The sequence below is a fragment of the Carcharodon carcharias genome, chromosome 21, assembly GCF_017639515.1.
Source record: "Carcharodon carcharias isolate sCarCar2 chromosome 21, sCarCar2.pri, whole genome shotgun sequence".
Classification (NCBI taxonomy): Eukaryota; Metazoa; Chordata; class Chondrichthyes; order Lamniformes; family Lamnidae; genus Carcharodon; species Carcharodon carcharias.
Genome location: NC_054487.1, coordinates 62,392,457 through 62,418,032, shown reverse-complemented (window position 1 = coordinate 62,418,032; position 25,576 = coordinate 62,392,457). Strand labels below are relative to the sequence as shown.

At 39.7% G+C, this 25,576-nt stretch overlaps 1 protein-coding gene across 4 annotated transcripts in view; it reads right to left on the bottom strand.

Annotated features, from left to right (window-relative positions):
* The window catches only part of LOC121292910 (small integral membrane protein 29-like), a 108,084-nt gene that overhangs the window by 5,058 nt on the left and 77,450 nt on the right, over positions 1-25,576 (bottom strand). For 2 of the 4 annotated variants that reach the window (XR_005946371.1, XR_005946370.1), the window contains 4 exons: positions 20,106-20,211; positions 16,585-16,694; positions 16,342-16,427; positions 11,863-13,007 (listed from right to left, as the gene is read on the bottom strand). Coding sequence is in view for 2 of the 4 variants with exons in the window: in XM_041215379.1 (XP_041071313.1) it covers positions 16,611-16,694; positions 20,106-20,211 (190 nt within the window). In the remaining 2 variants the exon portion in view is untranslated. Of the gene's footprint in view, positions 1-11,862; positions 13,008-16,341; positions 16,428-16,584; positions 16,695-20,105; positions 20,212-25,576 lie in introns of those variants that run through there. The other 2 variants (XM_041215377.1, XM_041215379.1) reach the window with 2 other exon arrangements.

Sequence of the window (25,576 nt, the reverse complement as noted above, 5' to 3'; positions counted from 1 at the left end):
ACACATTCACTCCCTCCACCACTGATGCACAGTGGCAGCAGTGTGTACCATCCACAAAGTGCATTGCAAGAACTCACCAAGGCTCCTCAGACAGCACCTTCCAAACCCACGACCACTACCATCTAGGAGGACAAGGACAGCAGATACATGGAAACACCACCACCTGGAATATTCCCCTCCAAGCCACTCACCATCCTGTCTTGGAAATATATCGCCGTTCCTTTTATGTCAATGGGTCAAAATCCTGGAACTCCCTCCCTAACAGCACTGTGGATGTACCTACACCAGTAGCAGTTCAATAAGGCAGCTCACCACCACCTTCTCAGGGGCAATTAGGGATGGGCAATAACTGTTGGACTTGCCAGCGACACTCACATCCCATGAGTGAATAAAAAAATACATTCTATTTGCAGGCAATAAAGAAACCACCTTTTTACTCTGCTGCAACAGCCCCTGGGTCACTTCTGTTGTAAAACACATGCAGCTCCCCAGCAAAGGCAATTGAGCTCACTTACTGTATATTAATGACTCCAAAGCTGGAAAATGGCCAGGTGCAGCGGTGATAGGAAGCTTAGGTCCCTCTGCTTTCATACATGACGATAGAATGCTCAATTCTATTGTAGCAATTATAGGCTGCTGGAAATGAATTTAATGTAGCCACTTGTTAAATATGCATAAAGTAAAAATGCAATAAGTAAAAATTGTTGCTACCAGATTAGAATCCCTAATTAGTTTCACTTCAAGTGTACATTTCTGGTGCCCATATGCTGTTGTGCAAGATGGAAAAGCATATGCAGACTACTACAGATGTATTAAACGTTGCATTACTTAAAAATAAGTTCCCAAAGCACATAATTATGGCATGACTTGTCTTAAAAGGGAGCCAAAATATGTAATACCACTGCTTGCCATTTCAACAATATAGCTTTAAATTTCCTGCGACAAAATACACAATGGGCGTTCCTGTCCGTGATTTTATTTAACAAGGGAGACTGTATTCTGTCGGGCCATCCAGTCAGTGGTAGAGATGAGGTTAATGCTTCTTCAGAGAGGGGAGCATAAAGGGTGCACGCAGAAATATCAGATTTTGCGGTGAAGAAATGACACTCTCAGACATTATGCTGGCTTTTGAGCAGCATCTAGCAGTAATTATTGATCTTTTTCAGCACAGCGCCCTCTACAGGGGAATCTGTGACATGTGACAGCAAACCAAGCATAAGTATGTCTCCTCAACGAAACAGATTGCAGAATCCTCACAGACATGTCGAGCTTTTCTTTCTGGTGGACATTGGGTCTATATGGGAGTTCTGAACCCACCCATGTCATCAGCATGCCTGCCGGAACAACCTTCTGGGAGGTAGCCTCCGAATTCGCCTCTGCACTCACTGTCTTATTAAGGATGGTGAGTGGGCTTCCGAGGCTGCAAGGCCAAACTGAGGAAACACAGCAATGTCAGAGCAGCAGACCCACCAGGAGAGATGGCCGAGGCAAGCAAGCAAGAGTGCCTCAACTTGTTGGTGCTCTTGGCTGCCTTATTAGAAGGGGTCATGAAAGAGGCCTGAAGCTGGTAGGGCCATTGAGTTGGAGGGGAAACCCCCCCACCGAGGACTATTCATGGACCCGGATGTTGTCTTTTATGCCCGTGGCCCTTCCATTGGGGCATGGAGAAGCCTACTCCGTTGGGCCCCACCCAGGCTGTCGGGAGGCTGGCTCGATTGAGCTGGCAGCCTCAGCACATGACTGGGGTGGGGGTGCCACTCCAATGTTGATAAAATACTAACATCGGTACAAAATGGCCCCTAAGGTGGGCCTTAATTGCACAATCCAACTTTGATGCAGGCAGCCAACCTGATTACCAAACTGTTCCTGGGAATGTCCCTGTTTGTGGGTGTGGGGATCCATCCCAATGCAGCTACCTGCTACTTTCCTGGCTCCCCACCTCCAAGCCTGTCTGCCCATAGTGTTTGAACAATATGATATAAATTGGAGTATTTTATTCATTGTAAAATTATAAACAGAAAGAGGGAAACAAAGATGGGATTAAGAGGGAGGCAAAGTAGTTAAATAAACATTTTAAAATCTTGAATATTAATTAAATTGCTAAGGAATGAAATGCCACACTTGCAAAGGTAAATTTTCAATGCCAGTGAAGTTGTTTGGCAGTAATTAAGATCCACCATACCATTAGAAAAAAGTCATTTACACCTGAATGTGCCAACCCTAACTTTTTCTTCTGTGTTTAGTGCGTAATGCTTACATGTATTCCAGTGTCGAGTATTGGCGAGGAATCGGCTCAAGAAGTAGGGCGCAATGGACAGTAACTTCTGGATAGACCACTGTTATTCATAGTGTAAAATCCAGGCCATTATATCTGTATGTATTTATCAACAGATAATAACTAGAACAGTTTGCAAGCTGTAGTGTATTCTTTATCTCAGTTGTTCATTCTGGGAGGAGGTGAGTGAAGATGTATTCCCACTAGTTGAGAGAGATAAAAAAAAAACCAAGGCACTATATGGGATGGCTTCACCATGTTGCAGTTATATCATGACTGGTCAACACTGTGGGAAAGCTAAAAAATTGAGAAATTGAACTTCAATAATGGTTGAAGAAATCAGCTTAAGCAAAGAAATAAGGACATAACCCCTAGACCAGATGACAACAAGAATTTTGCAGGGATAGTGGGCTCGGATTTTAATTGGTGAGTTAGAGGGCAGACAAGCTGGCAAATTTGGCATGCCAATTGCCTGACATGAAACTACCTCTGTGCAATTTTTCCAGAGGCAGTTTCTTGGGGAAGACAGATTCCCACCCAGTATCGACATAGAATATGATAGAATTTGGGGTACTAAAGAAATTAAGCGATATTGGGATAGTGCAGGAAGGTGGAGTTGAAGTAGAAGATCACTTATGATCTTGAATGGCAAAGTAGGCTCTTTATCCGTAAGTTAAATCGGAAAGTGAGGAAAAATTGATGAGTATAGTGATTTTTTTCTGTAAAAATAAATATAAAACAAGTAAACCAAGCATTGATGCTGAGGGTAGAATATATCAACCCTTCGTAGGAACCCCTCTTGTTCTGAGTAAGTGAGATAAACAGTGCAACATTATTTCTCTTTAATAAGCACAAAACTGCAATAATGTGATGGGATGTTAGTGCTGGGGCATGGAAACTTTCCCTAGTTCGAGTTCTCAATATCAGCATCAATTTTCAGACAAGCTAGGCACAGTGTAAAGCTAAAAGCAAAATACTGCAGATGCTGGAAATCAGAAACAAAAACAAAAATTGCTGGAAAAACTCAGCAGGTCTGACAGCATCTGTGGAGAGAAAGTGTAAAGCTCCCAGCTATGTACCTTAACCTTGGTTGCAGTAAACTTACTGCACCAGTAGATTTTCTACCTCTCTTCAGTTCCAAACAAGAGGCATATTGGACTTAAAACATTAACTCTGTTTCTCTCTTCACAGATGCTGTCAGTCCTGCTGAGTTTTTCCAGCACTTTATTTTTTCAAATTTCCAGAACCCGCAGTATTTTGCCAATACTCTCCTGGCTGGCTTCACACCTTTCACCTTCTATAAACTTGGACTCTGAAACCCTTTGCCTATATCCTAACTCAAGCCATGTCCTGTTCACCCACCACCCCCTGTGCTTGCTAACCTGGATCGGCTTCTGGTTTGACAACATTTTGATTTAGAATTCTCATCCTTGTTTTGAAATACTTCTGTAATCTTGGCCCTCCATATCTCTATAACCTTCTCCAGCATTACAACCTTCCAGGATCTCTCTGCTCCTCCAATTCTAGCATCTTGCACCTTCCCCATTAAAGCGCTCAACCATTACTAGTCATGCTTTCATGTTGGCCCTTAGGCTCTAGAATTCCCTCTCAACAATTCTAAATAATTTTGAAGCACTCAAGAAACTTCAAAGTATATACCAAGATGGCTAGTAAGGAGCTATGCAAATTTATTATACACAGCAATGAGAAATCTAAAGTCCCATCAGTTTAGAATAGACTTTAATGAAATAGAGGTAAAAGGCTGGCACGGTAATCAACCACACTAATATGCTCCTCACAAAACTGAACAATAAATGTAAATGCATTCAACAAGCTCACTTAACAGCATGAGATGTAAGAATAGGAAAAGCCTTCACACTGAGCTAAAATTAATATTTATCTACTTTAAAGCATTTTATGATAGTTATCAATGATCTGTAGTCTTCCATCCGCTGAGATAATGCTAATGTCCAACCATCTGTTCCTTTAGAAGGATTTGTCCCCTAGTTAGTACATTTCCAGAAAAGCAACTGTGAGCTCAATAATGTATGAGGGCTTACTGATACACCTCTCCCACTCATTGACTCTGTATATTGGTGTGCCAACTCAATACAGCAACAGCCTTTCTTGAATAATGCTTTGAAGGACTTCTGGTGATGTGATTTGACATGGACATTTGCTAACACTTTTTTTTAGCATTCTGGGCCACTGAATTGCTAGTTTTAATAAGTAACTGTCTTACCTGATGTTTATGAGTGTATAAATCAGAGCAAAGATGCTTATGCAATGAAAAATTCCCACAAATCACAGCACAGCCAGCATAAAAATAGTACTCAGAATGCTCAGCATGATGTAGTCTCAACCATGCTTCTACCCAGTTGGCTGCATGCCATCTTCTTTAATATGGATCAGCAGTCAAATTCAAATATGGTGGTGTGCATCAGGGAAACGCGATCCCTAAGGCAGCTTTTGAGTGTTTGTTACCAATTTGGGAGCTGATGTGCTGATGTGAAAGTTCTTACTATCACTCCAACACAGACCCAACAAAGATTTATAGGACTGGAGGAAACCTTAACTGTGCATAACCAGTGAATTACTGAGCTAAGGGCCACTGTGGAATACCTTGCTGAGGAGGAAAAACCAGAATAGCTATTAAATTGAATGAATTGGAAAGAGCAGAGGGGACAAATGCAGGTATATGGCAAACTGGAAGGATCAGAAGGTCATGATACAAGATTTTTCAGGAAACCTATTTTAAGAACTTGGATATATCAACCCAAGTTATGGTTCTTAATATTTGAAAAGAACACATCTTTACCTCAGAGACCTCAACCGTACCATATAATTATTTTTGGAACATTTCATTTCGGAACGTAGGAACCATTTAATCACTAAGCCAGGTTTAAAGAGTTCCAATTCATTAAGCCTTTCCAACAGTAATACATCATTATAAAGTGTGACAACATTAAGGCAATAAAAATAGATACACAAGATTGCATACAAATGCTGCACTGCTTAAGACTCAGTTAAAATATTCCAATTCACAATGATTAGATTAATTATCAATTTTAAACAGAGATTGATAGATTTTTGTTATCCAAATGTGTTAAGGGATAAGGGGCACAGGCAGGGGTTAGGTCACGGATCAGAAACATTGACAACAAATCTCAGTGAATGGTGGAATAGCTCAAGCAGCTAAATGGCCTACTCTTGTTCCCAAGTTCCTATGTTAAACCATTTTATTTTATAGCATGTAAGGATATAGAGCTGCCTTTATTCAATCTGTGCAATTTGTTCCTACAGAATAATACAAAATAAAAATCATTCCATGCGAGCTCACATCCAGTCAGCCATTTGACCTGATTTAAACATGATGACTGCTAATTATTCTTCAGCATTTCTAGCCTATTTACCTCAACAAGACCCTCACAACAAATACTTCACAGACCTCCAGGATAAAATAATACTATAAATACTGTAGCTACAAGAACAGGTCAGAGGCTAGGAATCCTGCAGCGACTAACTCACCTCCTGACTCCCCAAAGCCTATTCACCATCTACAAGGCACAGTTCAGGCGAGTGATGGAATATTCTCCACTTGCCTGGATGAGTGCAGCTCCAACAACATTCAAGAAGCTGGACACCATCCAAAACAAAGCATCCCACTTGATTGGCACCACATTCACAAACATCCATCCCCTCCACCACCTGCGCACAGTGGTAGCAGTGTGTACCATCTACAAGATGCACTGCAGGAACTCATCAAGGCACCTTAGACAGCACCTTCCAAACCCAAGGCTGCTACAATCTAGAAAGACAAGGGCAGCAGGCACATGGGAACACCACCACCTGGAAGTTCCCCTCCAAGCCACTCATTACCCTGACTTGGAAATATACCTCCATTCCTTGTCGCTGGAACTCCCTCCCTAACAAGACTGTGGGTGTACCTATACCACATAGATTGCAGAGGTTCAAGAAGGCAGCTCACCATCAGAAGGGAAGTTCGGGCTAGGAAATAAATGCTGGCCTGGCCAGCAATGCCCACATTCCACGAATGAATATTTAAAAAATTCCGGTGATTGCTTGAGTGTGAGGGTGGGGTTTCCTCTTACTGTGCACAGCCAGAAAAAGAAAAGCCTCCTGCTGGACACCCAGAACCACTCGTCACATTCAATGTGATGTCTGCATTATTTATTGAGATAAATTAGTTCACTAGCATCTTAACTACCTTCTATCTCATAACACTTTTTCCCTAACTTGCATGGACATACAACGCTTTAAAACATAACATTTAAAGGTATTCTTTATAAATATGTGGGGGAAATAGTCAGAACTCTCATGACAATGAGACCTGAAAATAGGGAATTAAATCTTTATGATTTATATATTTTACTCACCTTACTGGAAACCTCAGTGTCTTGTCAAAGGGGTATAACTAAGTGTTTGGAACACTTTCCAACATAGATTTTAATTACAGCGACATTGAGCACTGATCAGATTGGGTCACACAGCTTGCTATTCATGTGGCGCAATATATAAAAGTTGGAAGAAATTTTAAAAATTGCATAAACTTAGCTGCATTATTTACATACAAGTACACGTTCGGAATCTATTATATTAAAAGAATTTCACATTCTGATGAGGTCCTATTTTTAACATAGTTTTGTGTCAACATTTTCATTATAAATTTGTGTCCACATTTATAATGTTAACTGCTTGTGTGTATTTGTCACACTGTAATTGTGCCCTCCTGCCAATGAGAGCAGTGTAGCAACTTAGTTTTGAATCATCCAGCTCCCTAGCTGCACTGCAGAAAAAATCCTGTGCCCCCCCCAACCAACTCCATTTCTCTGGTTAATGAATCCTTGCAAGTCACTTAACTCGAAGTATAAAATCAAAGCATTATATAAAAATAAGGACAGAATGTATGACTTTCAGCACTTGATTGAATTACATCAGTATGCTCAGGTCCAATTATTTTGGTAACCCCCAACTGCACTTCAACTGATGACGAACACTTGGCTCCAATCCCCACAATAGATCAACTAGTAAAAGAATGATGACAATAGGTCTTGTAATGTCCTGTAAGAACTACCTATGCCAACTCACATTAAGTTCAAATGAAGGCACTCCATGTAAACAATGCACGAGTATACTCCTTTGAAGATTATTTGAAGAGGAGAGACTAGAACTAGGGTACACAGTTTAAGAATAAGAGGTCTCCATTTTAAGATGGAGATGAGATTTTTATTTCCTCTCAGAGGGTCATTAGTCTGTGGAATTCTCTTCCCGCGGAAGCAGTGGAGTAATTGAATTTATTCAAGGCTGAATTAGACAGATTTTTGTTAGACAAGGGACTCAAGGATTACAGGAGGGGTAGACAGGAAGGTGGATTTGACACCACAACTAGATCAGCCATGATCTTATCGAATGGCGGAGCAGGATCAAAGGGCTGAATGGTCTACTCCTGCTCCTCAGCCCTACGTTCCTATATATTAAATGCATGTGGCATTCGGAACAAAATAAAGAAATTAACGGCACAAATAAAGGTTAATGGATATGATCTTATAGCCATTACGGAGACATGGTTACAAGAAGATCAAAGCTGGGAACTAAATATTCAGGGGTATGTGACTTTTCAAAAAGACAGGCAGGAAGGAGGGAGTGGTGGGGTAGCTTTGTTAGTACAAGATGGAATAAATAGGATAGCAAGAAATGATCTTGGATCGGAAGATGAACCCTTATGGGTGGTGGTAAGAATTAGCAAGGGGAAGTAAACACTGGTGGGAGTAGTCTCTATGCCTCCTAACAGTAGCTAGTAGAACAGAGAATAAATCAGGAGGTAATGGGGGAATGTAAAAAAAGCATTACTTTAAACTTCATGTAGATTGGGAAAATCAAATTGACAGAGGTAGCCACGAGCCAAAATTCAGAGTGTGTATTCTGGACTGTTTCCTAGGACAATATGTTGGGGATCCAACCAGGTATCAGGCTATTTTGGATTAGGTAATGTGTAATGGGGCAGGTTTAATAAATGATCTCAGAGTAAAAGATCCCCTAGGAAACAATGACCATAACATGGTAGAATTTAACATTCAGTTTGAGAACGAGAAACTTGAGTTGGAAAGAAATTTGCTAAACTTAAATATGGGTAATTACAAAGGAACAAGGGCAGAATTGGCTGGAGTGGACTGGGAAAGGAGTTTAGCAGAAAAGACGGTTGATGAACAATGGCAAATGTTTAAGAAAATAGTTCATGACTCACAACAAAGGTATATCCCAGTGAGGAAGAAGGATTCTAGGAAAGGGATAAACCAACCATGGTTATTCAAGGAAGTTAAAGATAGTATCAAATTGAAAGAAAAAACATACAACGTGGCAAAGATTAGTGGTAAACCACAGGATTGGGAAAGTTTTAAAAACCAGCAAAAGATAACTAAAAAATAAATAAAGAGGGAGAAAATAAACTTTGAGGGTAAACTAGCAAGTAATATAAAAAAAACACATAGCATTCCAAAAATACTAAATAATCAAGGGGAAAAAGGGGAGAGGAAATAAATACAATACCTATCACTAGAGAAAAAGTCCTAGGGAAACTAATGGGGCTAAAGGCTGATAAGTCCCTGGACCTGATGGGTTGCATCCTAGGATACTAAAGGAATTAGCTACAGAGATAGTGGATGTGCTGGTAGTAATCTTGCTGGAATCCCTAGATTCTGGAAAAGTTTCAGAGGATTGGAAAACTACCAATGTAACACCCTTAATCAAAAAGGGAGACAAAAAACAGGTAAGTATAGACCAGTTGGCTTAACATCTGTCATTGGGAAAACATTAGAGTCTATTATAAAGAATGTAATAGCAGAGCATTTAGAAATACATAATATAATCAAGCAGAGTCAGCACCACTTCATGAAGGGGAAATCATGCCTGACAAATTTGTTAGAATTCTTTGAGGAGGTAACAAGCAGGATAGAAAAAGGGGAACTAGTAGATGTAATATATTTGGATTTCCAAAAGGTGTTTGATAAGGTACTGCACATAAGGCTACTTAAGATGATAAGAGCCCATGGTGTTGGGGGTAGTATATTGGCATGGATAGAGGATTGGCTAACTAATATTAGACAGAGAATTTGGATAAGGGGGGCATTTTCAGGATGGCAACCTGTAACTAGTGGAGTGCCACAGGGATCAGTGCTGGAGCCACAATTATTTACAAAATATATTAATGACTTGGATGAGGGAAGTGTATGTACTATCACCAAGTTTGCGGATGACCCAAAAATATGTGAGAAGGCAAGTGGTGAGGATGACACAAAGAGTCTACAGAGGGATATAGACAGGTTAAATGAGCGGGTAAAAACTTGGCAGATGGAATATAATATGGAAAAATGTGAGGTTATGTGCTTTGGCAGGAAGAATAGAGGAGCTGAATATTATTTAAATGGAGAAAGACTGCAGAAAGCTGCAACACAATACAGCACAGGATTTGGGGGTCCTCATGCATGAGTAACAAAAGGCTAGCATACAAGTTCAGTAGGTAATAAGGAAAGCAAATAGAATGTTGGCCTTTATTTAAAAGAGAATGGTATATAAAAATATGGAAGTCTTGCTAAAAATATACAAGGCACTAGTTAGACCACACCTATAGTACTATGAACAGTTTTGGTCCCCTTATCTAAGGAAAGATATACTGACACTGGAGGCAGTCAAGAGCAGGTTCAGTAGGTTGATCCCTGGTATGGAGGGATTTTCTAATGAGAAGATGTTGAGTAGGTTGAGCCTGTATTCATTGGTGTTTAGAAGAATGAGAGGTGACCTTATTGAAACACAAGACTCTTAGGAGGCTTGACAGGGTAGACGCTGAGAGGTTGTTTCCCCTTGTGGGAGAGTCTAGGACCAGAGGGCATAATCTCAGAGTAAGGGGTCGCCTATTTAAGACACAGATGAGGAGGAATTTCTTCTCTCATAGGGTAGTGAATCTGTGGAATTCTTCACCGCAGAGGGCTGTAAAGGCTGGGTTATTAAGTATGTTTAAGGCTGAGATAGACAGATTTTTACTCAGTAAGGGAATCAAGGGTTATGGGGAAAAGGCAGGAAAGTGGAGTTGAGGATTATCAGATCAGTCATGATCTCAGTGAATGGCGGAGCAGACTCAATGGGCCAAATAGCCTACTTCTGCTCCAACGTCTTGTGATCTTATAAGGAATTGTATTGTTCATTAGTAGATTAACCTTTTAACTCACATTTTCATTTTTCTAAATGATGAAGAGATGCATCATGCAAAGATGCTGCCATTTTTATTTACAATAGTTTCTTTTTACTAGACTTGTGTGCTGTTGGTTCATACTCTGCACCAAAAACAGTTAAGTGCAATTCCCTGCTTAAAATGGGAGATTTCCATAAAATATTGACAAGAAATAATTGATAGATAATTCATTATTTATTAGGCCAATGTATTTTTTTGTTGGATGATACCAAAACTGAGAGAGTACAACTATCAAGAAAGACTCAACAGCATAGGGCTGTTGCCTCGCGAAGAGAGAAGACTGAAAGATGACCTGATGAGGTCTTTAAAATTATGAGGTAGTCCAAAACAATGGGCCATAAATATAATATAACCATTAATGAACCAATAACGGATTTGTGAGAAATTTCGTAAATCAGAGAGAGGTGCGAATGTGGCGTTAACTACCAGATGGAGTGATTTAGGTGAACAACTGCATTCAATGGGAAGCTAGATAAGTACTTGAGGGAAAAAGGAATAAGAAGGCATAAAAACAAAAAACTGCGGATGCTGGAAATCCAAAACAAAAACAGAATTACCTGGAAAAACTCAGCAGGTCTGGCAGCATCGGCGGAGAAGAGTTGACGTTTCGAGTCCTCATGACCCTTCAACAGAATTGAGTGAATATTAGGAGAGGGGTGAAATATAAGCTGGTTTAAGGTGAGGTGGGGGGGGTGCGGGGAGAGAACTGGTATGTTGGGTGGATTTAATGTCCGTGACAGGTGATTCACCCACCAGCTGGACAGCTGGCAAGAGCCCCAGGCATTTATACTGGACAGTGACAGGCCATCCATATGATCAAGGACCCCGGAGGCAGAAGTCCTGCCCAACAAAAGATGTCGCCCAGAGGCTGGCAGCTCATCGTTGCTCAGCAGCAGCACTGAGGAGGCTGTGGCTGCTGCTGGTAATGCACCCACCCGAGGCCCAGGATCACCGAGCGACCCAGGTCACAGGTGAGAAATAACAGGAGGGAGATTGTGTGGTGGGGGGTCATGGGGGAAGGGGGTCTGCAGCAACGTGGGGGGATGGCTCTCAGCGGCCACCCCTGCCTTCCCAAACCTGGGGCCCGCAATCAGATTCTGAGAGCCTTTGAGAGGACCTGTCCTGCTCCCCCTCTCCGCCCCAATGGATAGATAGTAAGCAGGAGTCATGGCCCAAGGGATCAGAGCCTAACTGTAATGTCCTATTGCTAATCTTGGTCGAGATCAAATAACTAGGAAAACAGTGACAGGATGGTGAAAATAACCTTCAAAATATTCATTTCTACTTAAATCCATTGGTATTAACATAAAACCACAAAAGGTGACTTAAAAAGAGATGTTTAATGCATTCAATTACATTTATGTGGTAATAAGTTATACAACCCAGGAGCTGCATAATTACTGAGTTTAACAGATAATAGCTACCAAGTGTAATTGAACACCCCAAGCACCACCCTGCATCCAATGTATTTTTTATTTATATTACTATAATCCTTCAGAAAGCATTTAATATGATCCAATAACATGCTTCATCTCGATCTTTATCATATTTATGTGGCCTTTAGAACACTGTCTATTCCCATGCAAATTAGACCACACTGAGGCATGCAAAATCTCTATTTCTGCACAAAGACAAGTTTAGTTAGGTAATGAATATATGATCAAAAGTTCACCAATTCAAAAATGGAGTGGCATGTTTTTAGTGCACTTGTAAATTTCATTAGAGAGATTTGACAGAAGGACATTACAGTCATGTTCTTTTGGAATTTGCAATGCATGCACCTTGACAGAGGGGGCAAAGAGCTTGTGGAAGGAATTTAGATATCAGTGCTAAATAGCATATGCAAACTATAGTATTGGGTCACATGTGGCCCAGAAGCTATGACAATCTGACTCTCAAAACAATTTAATTCCTATTTGCACTTATATTTCTTTTTCATTACTTTATCCTCTTTCAGTTTCAGAGGCATGTAAATTTAGAATCATACTAATGAAAAATTCTTTAATCTGAACACCAAAGTTTGTTGGTATTGGCAGCTTTAGACATATGCAAATCAATGGGAACATTCATTCAAGGTAAATGTGCCCATGTGGCTTCAGTATATGTCTCTAGACACTCCACTTGATCGAGAGAACATTTCACCAAACATTGCCACAAACTCTTTTTGAAGTAAACAAAATGTACACATATTCAAACACAAATAACAAAAGAAAACAAACAAAATCTAATATAATTAACCTCAATTTCTTCAGTTTACTTGTACTCAATTTTAATACACAAATATATAGTTGAAAGATCCAGCTTTGCAACAACCTGACAATTATAATTCAAAAATCAATGTAAAAATAGTTATTCTTTCAGTTGTTCAATTCTACCATGATTAACATCTGATTTGTCTAAGTAGTGACAACATCACTCCTTTGTCCACATGCTCAATTTTCAAACACTGTTTTTCATATAGTGCACCTGTGGAATAAGATAAATATATTACAATATCACACACATACATAAAGGCTTTCCAATCTTAGGTAAGTACTATTTAAATAAAGAAATGGTTTCATGACTGCCAGTCAACTTCCTTTGCCATACAAAGTGGTTGATATTCATGTGCAACTCAAGCAAACGTGTGTTGCCAAACAATTTGGTCACAGAGGAATAACTACTGAACCCAATTCTGATTTTACCTGACATCCACACATAAAGACACCAAAGCGGGAATGGCGGCTGGATAATGATCAGGGAGCAGGAGTCCCAGCTGATTTTTCTATGCCTAACACAGTGATGCTGAAGCCATTTCCCCCCAGTTGAAAACAGACAATTCATTACTGATAGCAACTTCAATCTAGGGCTCACTTACTCATTGGATACACTTGCTGAGCCATTGGAAGAGCTGTAATTTACATCTTTTTTAAATTAAAAGTATTTTTACTTTGGATGTGTCATCTGATATGTAATGTATTGCAATATGTAGAATATATATGTAAATAGAATCTAATGACCTTATCAATCACCATAAAAGCTTATGACCAGAAGATGAACCTATGATGTATATGGGCGTTTTCAAAAGGACTGACTTATTTTTTGTTATTGATCTAGCTTTAATTGAGCCATATGAGCGTATCCTTAAACAACCACATCCTTTAAAACACTTCTTCATAGATCAAATCACACATAGGAACACAGGACTTAAGAGGAATAGGCCATTCAGCCCTTTGAGTCTGCTCTGTCATTCAATAAGAACATGTTGAGCCAATTGTGGTCACAACTCCACTTTTCCATCTGCACCCCCCCCCCCCCCCCAACCCCCATAACCCTGACTCCCTTGTCTATCAAAAGTCTAACTTGGCACTGAATAAATTCAATGACCCCAGCTCCACTGTTTTCTAGGGAAGAGAATTCCACAGACTAACCACCCTCAGAGAAAAAAATATTCACCTCATCTCCATCTTAAAGGGGATCTTATTTTGAAACTGTATTCCCTAGTTCTAGTCTTCCCAAGAGGAAACATCATCCCAGTATCTACCCAATTAAATCCCCTCAATATGTTTCAATATGTTGGATTGTATTAGGCAACATATTTGTTAGTGAAGGAAAACACCAAAACATCGGATTCTGCGAATATCAACCCTAAAATTTCCTAAACCAAGAAAACCCAGGAACGAAAAGCTCCACTCCAAAGACTTTGTTTTTCTAAAAAAAAGTTGAGTACCTTCTTTTCCTGAAAGGGGTGGTTTATGCAGGAATAAGGTTCTATCTGAATATTGCAGAAGTAGTCAACCCTCATGCATTATCCTAGACAATGGGATGTTACTACTGAGCACAATCCTGTTCTCTCAAGATGTTCACATGTGTACTATCCAGCAAAGGCAATCAGGAGCAAAAAGCTTGGCTGATGCCGTCCCTCCCTCGACTAGGGATAGCAAAACCAATGTTGCAGTTCTCATGCTATTCTAGCTGTGATCTCCAATTAATCCATAGCAGGAGCTGAGAAGAGGGTGCTGGCAAAGATGGTAAAGCAACTATTATGTGGTAACAAAATCAACAGTTATAACAGTAGAAAAATCACCACCTGTGGACTCTACATTTACTTATCTGGTATCAATCAAAAATACTGAATGGTCTCAACATTCTAATAATACTATAAAAATAGCTCTTAAGTTCAAATTAAAGAAACAAAGAAATAAATTGCAATTATATAGAACCTCAGGATGTCCCAAACACTTTACAGCCAATTAAGTATTTCTGAAGTGTAGTCACTGTTGTAATGGAATGAGGCTCATTAAATCAAAATGGATCCCAACCTGTCAATTGACCTACATTACTGGACTTCTGCTGCCACTCCTAAAATTCACTATTATGTAACTTTGCACCAATGCAATTACTCCAGTATGATGTGCATCATGATAAAAATTACTTTTATTATGCTGCCCAACCCTACCACAAAGGTAAGAAATGAACTCCACTTTAAACTAGTGCTTCCAATTGATAGTTGAAAGATGGAACCACTCCACTTCAAACTAAAAGTTCTGTTGAACTTTGCTCCCACCACCCTGTCAAATTTTACCTACCCCAAAAATTTCTAGCCTGAACTCAAAGTCCTATATACCTCTTCGTCCAACTGCAAACTTCTCACACATTTCCCAAACTTTGCTGCTCAGCATGTTATGTACTTCCAATAGAAACCCAGCTGCGATTTAACCATCAGCAGTCATATTGTATGGGCCTGTCACCCTAGCAAAGCCTTGGCCCAATAGCCATTACAAATGTCCATCGATGCCTCCCCCGCACTTTAGCACAAGTCTACCAGAAAAACAGCTTGACAATATTAGTTAGATTTTCCTCCAGTGTAGCATCTCATTGGTCTTTTCACATCCATCTCAACTGAGCCCCTGTTAGTTTGTCCCCCCTACACTAAGCATTGCCTTCCACATCTAATCAGCCTTTTTCCTACCTTCCCATTCCAGAACCCAACATTAAAATGTTAGTTGTTTGAACAACCCCTCTCAACTAAGCAGGATTTTGAAAGAATTCCCTTCCCAAGCTATATTTTCCAAATCCTGACCAGCCTTTACCTTACTTTCCAAATTCCTGACCAAGCAATTTTCCCCCCCTCCATCTTCCCCACTAGTCATATAGCTCCTGGAAGCTACCACCTCTCACTCTCTATGCTGTCTTTCCCTCTCCTCCATTCCATTCTTTCCCCTGGTCTCTCCTACAACTCTCTCTTCTTTCTCTTCCTCTTTTGCCTTACCACTCAAATCCACTCCCTAGATCCCTCCAATACTTCTACTCTACCCCTCGTCCTCCTCACCCATCTCCCACCCATTCCTTCCCTCAACAAGAATCCTCTTTCTTCCTTGTGCCCCCATCCCGCATTCTCCCACTCATTCCTATTCATTCTGCCCCTCCTACATTAGCATTTTCCTTTTTTTCCTCTTCCACAACTTCTTGTTCCCTCGGTTCTTTCTCCATCACTCTTCTGAGCGCTTCTCTCTTCCTATATCCCATCTTTTCTTTATCTCCACTATCTTCCCTTCCATGTAACTCCCCTCATTTTCTGTTTCCTAGCCTATCCCCTCCTATCTCCATTTCCTCCCATCTCCCCTTTCTAGCTCTATGAATAGGCCTGGAGCCAAGGCATTGTGGTAGTGTCCAAAATGAACATCAGCAAGCAAGTTATTGGTGAATAGGTGTCATTTAATGGCACTGTTGATGACTCCTCCATCAATTTACTTGATATTAGGAGGGGATGATAAGATGGTGATTCAACAGGTTGGATTTGTTGTTTTTTTGTGGATACCTGAATAATTTTCCGTATTGTCAGGAAGATGCCAGTGTCATAGCTGCATTGGAATAGCTTGACTAGGAGAGGCAAGTCAATATTTCCTGCATTAAGAGACAGTATATTCAATAATTTAACAACTGTAGACATTGCAGCAACAAGCACAGGATTTTCAAGTAACTTTACAGGTTAGTATCGATGCAAACTTTTCTCTATCCTTGTACATTCTTTTAGAGCAGAAATTTGGAAACGTTGATTCACCTGAATCTTGGTTGGCAATATTTGGTTCAAAGCACATTGTCAGTATCAGAAGTGGAGACATGGTTACCATTCTGTTTGCTTGCTTTCTCATCTGAAGGTTCATGACTATCCTAAAAAATGGAAATTTAAAAATGAAATGAAGTTGATGGACAAGATTGAAAAGTTGCTTTTAAAAATTGCCAGTGTGTAGCATTGACATGAAATGGGTTAGTAAGGAACAATCTCAAAGATGAGCAGTTCTGGTAGAGATGGGATGCAAATCATCAGTGTAGATACAGTGAGTTTCAAAATTATTAAAATAAAAATTTCCATAGTTTTAAAACATTTCATGCATAGTAACATATTGGCTAGTAATTAACTGTTGAGTTATATAAAAGATATGTGAGTGAGAGTTTAAGGCTGTAAACTTATTCTAAAATTTGGACAATATCAATAAACCCTGTGATGCAATTTTATAATAACTTACCCCACATCTATAATTCTCTATGTACATCCATTTTCCAAAAAGATAAAATAATGGAAAGCAGGGACTGACACTTGGGTGTAAGTAGTAATGACACACGATAGAGTAACAGATCCAGTTTGGAAAGCAAAGAGAAGCTTACGTAAAGAAAGAAAATATTTGAATTTATATATTGCCTTTCACAGGGCAAGCCAGAATGTTTTGCAGGCAATGAAATATTTTTGAAGTGTTGCTATTGTTTTAATGTAGGAAAGATTACACCCCACAAGGCACAAGTCAGGAGTGTGATGGAATACTCTCCACTCGGCTGGATGAGTGCAACTCCCACAATACTCAAGAAGCTTGACACAGTCCAGGACAAAGCAACACGCTTGATTGGCACCACATCCACAAACATTCACTCTCTCCATTACCGACGCACAGTAGCAGCAGTGTGTACCATCTACAAGATGCACTGCAGGAATTCACCAAGGCTCCTTCGACAGCATCTTCCAAACCCATGACCACTACCATCTAGAAGGACAAGGGCAGCAGATAGATGGGAACACCACCATCTAGAAGTTCCTCTCAGAGTCACTCACTGTCCTGACTTGGAAATATATTGCCATTCCTTCACTGTCGCTGGGTCAAAATCCTGGAACTCCCGAACAGCACTACGGGTGTACCTACACCACAAGGACTGCAGTGGTTCAAGAAGGCAGCTCACCACCACCTTCTCAAGGGCAACTAGGGATGGACAATAAATGCTGGACTAGCCAGCGAAGCCCACATCCCATGAATGAATAAAAAAAAAATCAAGCTCCCACACAAACAGCAATATGATAACGACCAAATAATCTGTTTTGGTGACGTTTGCTGATGAGCAAAGACAAATTGAAACACCAAAACACTAACCAACATATAGAAATTTTAATGGTATAACAAATCCCTACATTGTTACATGCTGAAATGGGATGGAAATGAAGTATGTCTGAGTATAATATTTATTTTACAAATAGTAGACTTGCACAAGAAAATACTAAGAAAGACTTGGAAAAACTCAGTTTTGATTAAAGGTCACAGACTTGAAATGTTAACACTATTTCTCTCTCCACAGATGCTGCCAGACAGATTGTTTCCAGTAGTTGAGGAGTTAAGAATGAGAGGTCCAAGATTAAATGCAAGAGATTTAGAACAAAGGGCAGGAGAAACTTCTGACACTGAAAGTTGAGCTGGTGGAATTGACTTGTAGGGTCAGTAGTTGAGGCAGAAACTATGTCAACATTCAAGATTAGATTGAATAGTTGGTTGAAGGAAAAGAGGTGATGGGATATGGGAACAGAGTGGGCAATGTGATTAGAACTATTTGCTCACATTGAGGGTAAACACTGACAGGGACTGGTTGGGCCAAATAGCAACTTCTATGTACACAGACAAATTTGGACTTAGTTCAATTTAATGCATGTCAGTGGCATAGAGCCAGGGAGTGGGAGGGACATGGCTATTTAAGCATAATTCCTTATATGTTGTTTCTAATCTACAAATGATGTGATAAGGCGGCAGCAAGCAGAGACCAGAAAGTTTCCCACAGAGTGGAAATTAGGAGAATCACCACATTTCTAATAATATTTACAAGGGTTACTAGAAGAAGACTAGGATCAGGTCACTCATTTGTCTCAGAAACAGTATGAGCCACTGGGAGACTAGCGAAGTTAAAAGGACAAGAAAACAATACTGTCTAGTTTCAATCATAAAATGGCAGGGACTTATGGGGGTCATTCACTGCTAGGCTAACCCTTATTCCATTTAACTAGCACAGATAACATAATTAAAGCATATATTCAGGACAGCCTGGCATAAAAACTGCACTTTGGTGTGCGAGGTGAAATATTCAATCTCTCTACCCAACTCCATCATGTCATTTTGATGACTACATTGGGGAAAATATGCCAAGCTGAAAAGTTGCATTGACAAATGTCTTGGAGCTAATCAGGAGAAAATCCAAGCTAGTGAAATCTACATTTTCTAGGTAAGAAAGAGCAAAACAAATTGGAACCAGAGTTTCTAGATCCTTGATAGAAAGCACATGGAAGTTAGGCAATGAAAGAATTGGACGAGGAACAGCTGTTGTCCGAAATGTTTCAGTCTTACTCTTGTTTTTACTTTCACCTGCTTAAAACCTAATATATTTCTAACTTTTCCCATTTCTGATGAAAGATTGTCAACCTGAAACGCTAACTCTGCTTCCATCTCCACAGATCTGCTGGACTTGCGAAGTATTTCCAAAATTTTCTGTTTTTATTTCAGATTTCCACATATGCAGTATTTTGCTTTAGTATTAGGATTTTGTAAAGGTGAGAAACCTCAAAAAAAGAACATTGGAATTGAGCAGAGGAGGAGGAATAGATTTGGTGACTCATGGAAGAAATCATCAGTAGACTTAATGAAACAAAGGGTCTCTTTCTATTATTCTAAACTATAGAATTTTCAACAAGTATTATTTGTGAAATCTGTAACGAGCAGAACTACAGTAAAATGAGATATGCTTACTGATACTGGTTTGTTTCTGCCGGTTCTTCTCCCCCTTTTTTCCTCTCCTGAAGATGTCAACTCTTTCTAGCATAGTTCCATATGCAAAAACTGTCCTCTGATATCATGTTGTATTAGGCTATTCTTAATGTAGGAGCCAAAACAGCAAGTGTTGATAGGCTAAGCAGTCTTGGAGGAGATCAAAGCTAAGCCCAATCTATCCTAGTCCAAAAGTACATACATGCATGCTTTCCGGTATGAACTGCTAGATAGCAATCAGAAGCAAGAACCCTGATTGACTTTTCCCTTGTTCACAGGGCATGTGTCCAAATCTAGTAATATAATGGCTTCCCTGGCCAAGATCAGCTAATTTCAGAAAATGTAAATTGAGTCTGGGTTTTATCCCGTACTTGACATTGCGTTTGCTCACTGGCCCTTTAGGAAAAGCAATTTATTTTAATTTTTTTTTTGCTTCTAACAGTTTTTGTCATCCTCAGCTTGGTAATAGATTCTACATGTAAAATGTACATTCCCAACAGATTTTACTTACTTTTACTCCTCCATTAGTATCTAAAGATTCTTCTTCTACATCATTACGATCCTCACTGGGGTCATACGAGTAAATTGGCACGAGCTTGTTGCGTAGTTTTTCCAACCTTTGAAACAAAGTAAAGGCTTTTTAAAGGGGATTAATCTTCAACTACTGAAGCAAAAAAACTTTCTTAAGAAAACATTCCATAAACCTACCGTTATTATAGCCCTCTCAGTTAAGGCACTCTCTCTTGAGCAAGACTACTGAACCTTGGATCATTAATTCTTTCATGTTACCTTCACCATAGGACACACCTTGTTATAACAGTCAAAATACTTGGCTCCTGTGCACATTCAAATGATAGATGAGGAATAGCTTTTAACCTTTTCATTCTTCAATAGTTTTATATGGAACCTATTTTACTAGTTGTAAAGCAACTATTTAATGAGACAGTATATTAAGATCCAAACCTAGGTGTCCTTATTGAAGAAAATACATGATAATCAGTGTAAATGTTCTCTGCTGATTTTGAAAGACATTGTTTATGGAAATGTTTTAAGGAAGAGGGAGAGCTAGCAAGGTCAGTTGGCACAGTCAGTGAACATTCTTCCATCAATACCACCAAAAACAGAATATTTGATCATTTCTTCATTTGTTGTTTGTGCACCAATGAGCTACCAGATTTGCCCAAATAACAACGGCAACTGCACTTTAGAAGTAATCCTCTGGCTGTTAAATACTTTATGACATCTTGAGGATGCAAATTTGTTCTTTCCATTAGGAACATTGCATTTGATAACAATGCCTAAGTCATTTTCAACCATTAAGGAAACTTATGGGTATTCATTTTGGAATCCCTCTATATTTAATGCTTTGAAGTGGGACCACTCCATCCTATTGCTGTTATTTCTCTCTCCTCTTCACTTCCAGGACTGCATTGACAGAGCAGCAGCCCTTTAAGAGTTGACTTCTCCTAAATTCCCACCCTTGATCTTTTTGCACTTCCAGCTCTAACATATAAGGTGATCAGATTGTACATTATAGTATGCAGTCATCTCATTTCAATGTCAACACAAACAATAACAGAGAAGCAGCTTTTACCGTATTGGGACTGCACAGTGTTATATACTCATTATTCTATTGCAACAAAAAGGTAGAAAATGATGTGATTACAACTAATTTCCATTTGCAAAAGGTTCATTACAAAGTAGACTTCTAATAAATCAATTACCCTATGTGCCCATTACAGTTTATAGATGCAACTATCAGAGGTATATCGTTACCCAGGCACACTTAATATTCAATTATACTCTCATCAAACACGATGTAATTAGCTTGAGTATTAGTCATTTACATATGAATAGGGAAAATTTTCTGCACTTTCAAATACACAATTTTGTTTTTCATAATTTTAGCACGATTCATTCAATACAAAAATAGGCACATTATTTTTGAAACATTAGAGAAAATTTAGAAATACTAATACAAATGATTCCCATTTACATTTTATTCTTTTACCTACTCTGATAGCTGGACAAAGTATGGAGGAGAAAAGTATTACCAACAGATTTGTTAGGATAAATCTGTTATCCTTCCAGATCTAAATGCAGTTCAAAATAGGTTCAACCCCTTTCATGCAAGAACAAAGGATTATTGGTGTCTAAAAATACAAAATGCACGCCCACTCACAATATTGATAACTTATGTCTGGACTTTATTTAACATAAAATTTCTGAGTTTTAACTTCTCACCCATGTGTCCCTCCTTCCAATCTACACCTCAGTGCACCCTTTCATTACCTAAGAAGAGCACTTGTGTAAGACTGAAAGTAAGTTCATAACATCAAAATTATTAGACAAAATCATGAGGAAAACCCAAATAAATAATAGTTTAAGACTCCTAGCTGAGGGTTCAAAGATTTTTAACTCTAGTTACCAGATTCGTTTGTACTTGATTTTAAAATCCTTTTCAGTTTTATATAATTTTGCTATTCATGCCCACAGTACATTATTTCATTTGCTCTTTCCAATTTTCTTTCTTTTCTTTCTCCTCCTCACCTGAAGTTACGAATTTGTACTAGGACATTGTTCAGAGGAACAAGTGAAATGTCTTTGTGTGAGTGTGGGTTATTTAAACATCAGAGGTATCACAGCCAACAAAGATCCTGTCTGTACTCAGCATCCGGCAGGAGTCACTGGACAAGTCAGAAGCAAAAACATTGGCTGATGTTTTCCCTCTTTATTCCAGTGAGACAAAGGCTAATTATAGAACCCCAACTGCTGTCAGCTGTGATTGGTTAACTCAGCACAAACCAGGAATCAAACCTAGTCTGCATGATTCAATTTATTTGTATGCATTTACCCAGTAAATGCCAGCTTGGCTTAGCTCGTAGCACTCTTGCCTCAGAGTCTAAAGAACTTAAGTTCAAACTCCACTCCCATACATAAGCTAGACTGGTACTCCACACCATTACTGAGGCAATACTACACTGTCAGAAATGCTGTCTACCAGATGAGAGATTAAACTGTCTCTGCTTGCGTGTAAAAGATCTTATGGCACCACTTGATGAGGAGGAAGAAGTTCAACCGATATCCTGACTAACAAGATTCCTTCAGCCAGTACTACAAGAAACAAATTTAACTGGTCTTTCACTTCATTGCAGTTTATGAAATTATACTTTGGAAAAATTGATTGTTAATTTTGTTTGCACAACAGTAAAAGTACTTCAAAAATACGAAATTATCCCATTGAAATATATAGAATTCTTACAAGGCTTGACAGGATAGATTCTGAGAGGCTGTTTCTCTTGTCTGGAGAGTCTAGAACTATGGATCATACTCATTGGCCACTTAGGACTGAGATAAGGGGAAATTTCTTTTACACAGAGGTTTGTAGATTTTTGGGAGTCTCTAGCCCAGAGAGCTGTTGATGCTTAATCCATAAATACATAAGATTAAAATTAATCCATTTTGGGGTACTAAAGAAATTAAGAGATTATGGGGATATGGCAGGAATGTGGAGTTGATGCAGAAGTTCAGCCACAATATTACTAAATGGTGGAGCAGGCTTGATGGGCCTTATGATCTCTTCCTGCTGCTATTTCTTACATTATGTTATTTTAAGAAACTTCCAAATGCCACATTTTGTCTTCCCCTTCCTCACCAAAGTCCTTGGATGTGTTGTCACCACCCATATCTGTATCTATACTTGGTGCAACTCCATGTTTGAATCCCACTCTTCTCACAGCATTGAAATGGTCTGAACTAAAATTACATTCTCTTGCTGTGGTCATGGCACATTACCCCTCGTCAACTTCCCTGCACTCTTTGACACAATTATTCACTCCAATGGCTTCTCTTTCCACTCCCAGTCACCTAAGAGTCCCTAAATGCTCCATCCTTCACCCCACTTCACTTCTTACTCATCTGCATGATACCTAATCCACAGACATGGAATCAGCTTCCACAAATATCCCGATGATATCCAGTTCCATTTCTCTAATACCTCCCTCCATTGCTAGCAGACTACTTGTCTGACATCTAGTCTTGGATGTTCCTTAATTTTGAACCCTCACAAGAAATACCTACCCCCTACCCAGTTATAGGCTTAGGATCCAATTATCTAGTTCAGCATAAGTTTCCAACCCATATCCTCAAACAGCATCATCATAAATACAACATATTTCTCCTCACCCTCACCTCAGCCCATCCACTGCAGAAACCATTAATGATGTATTTGTCACTTCTAGACTCAATGGGCAGGAATGTCAATTGACTTTTGGCTGCTCTCCAAATTTTCCCATCCTGCTCGCAACAATGCCAATCACTGGTGATGCCAGAAAATCCTGGCCAATGACTTCAATGCTTTACAGACCAACTTGCCATCTTCCACCCTCTCTAAATTTCAGCTGCCAATATCCCATCTCCCACATATTCCATGCTTACTGATCTACCTAGACTGCCAATCCCTCCAATACCTCATCTTTGGGCTTTAATCCTTCCCGATCTCTGTAACCTCTTCTAGGCTTAAATCTTCAACCCAATCTCTTGGTTTTGTCTTACGTAACTCTTCCGTCACCTCAATATTGGTGGCTGTGCTTTCAGGTGTCTAATTTCTACAATTTGGAATTTCCAAAATCAAAACTCTGCTTTTTCATCTCCCTCTCCTCCTTTAAAACTCTCTTTAAAATCTAACTTTTTGGCCAAGCTTTTGGTATTCCATCCTAATAACGTGTTCGCCCTCACACTTTCATCTCCTGCCCAGAAACATGATAGGGATCCCCTTGCCCTCACTTATCACCCCACCTGCCTCCGCATTCAAAGGATCATCCTCCGCCATTTCCGCCAACTCCAGCATGATGACACCACCAAACACATCTTCCTTTCATCCCGTAGGGATCATTCCCTTCGTGACACCCTGGTCCACTCCTACATCACCCCCTACATCTCAACCCCCTCCCAAGGCACCTTCCCATGCAACCGCAGAGGGTGCAACATCTGCCCCTTTACTTCCCCTCTCCTCACTGTCCAAGGGCCCAAACGCTCCTTTCAAGTGAAGCAGCATTTCACTTGCACTTCCCTCAATTTAGTCTACTGCATTCGTTGCTCCCAATGCGGTTTCCTCTACATTGGAGAGACCAAATGCAAACTGGGTGACCGCTTTGCAGAACACCTTCGTTCTGTCTGCAAGCATTACCCAGACCTCCCTGTCGCTTGCCATTTCAACACCCCACCCTGCTCTCACGTCCACATGTCAGTCCTTCACTTGCTGCATTGTTCTAGTGAAGCTCAATGCAAAATGGAGGAACAGCACCTCATCTTCCGACTAGGCACTTTACAACCTTTCGGACTGAATACTGAGTTCAACAATTTTAAATCATGAACTCTCTCCTCCATCCACACCCCCTTTTTGATTTTTCCCCCTCCTTTTTGTTTTTTCCAATAATTTATATAGATTTTTCTTTTCCCACCTATTTCCATTATTTTTAAATGTATTTCCACCCATTGTTTTATCTCTACCTTTTAGCCTTTTTCGATTCCTTCACCCCACCCCCACTAGGGCTTGTCCTGCTTTCTACCCTTACTTAGCACATTCCTTTAGATAATATCACCACCTTCAATACCTCTTTGTCCTTTTGTCTGTGACATCTTTTGGTTGTCTCCACCTATCACTGGCCCTCTATCCAGCTCTCTTTTCTCAACAACAACCCCCCACCCCACCAAACCAGCTTATATTTCACCCCTTTTCTATTTTTCCTTAGTTCTGTTGAAGAGTCATGCAGACTCGAAACGTTAACTATGCTCCCTTCCACAGATGCTGCCAGACCTGCTGAGTTTTTCCAGGTATTTTTGTTTTTGTTTGCTAATAATGTGTTCTTTTGTTTGCTGTTTGTTTTCCCTATGCCTCTAGGAAATGCCTTGGATCATTATTCTATTTTAAAGGTACTATACAAAAGGAAAATTCTTAAAGCTTTCTGGGAAACACAGTGA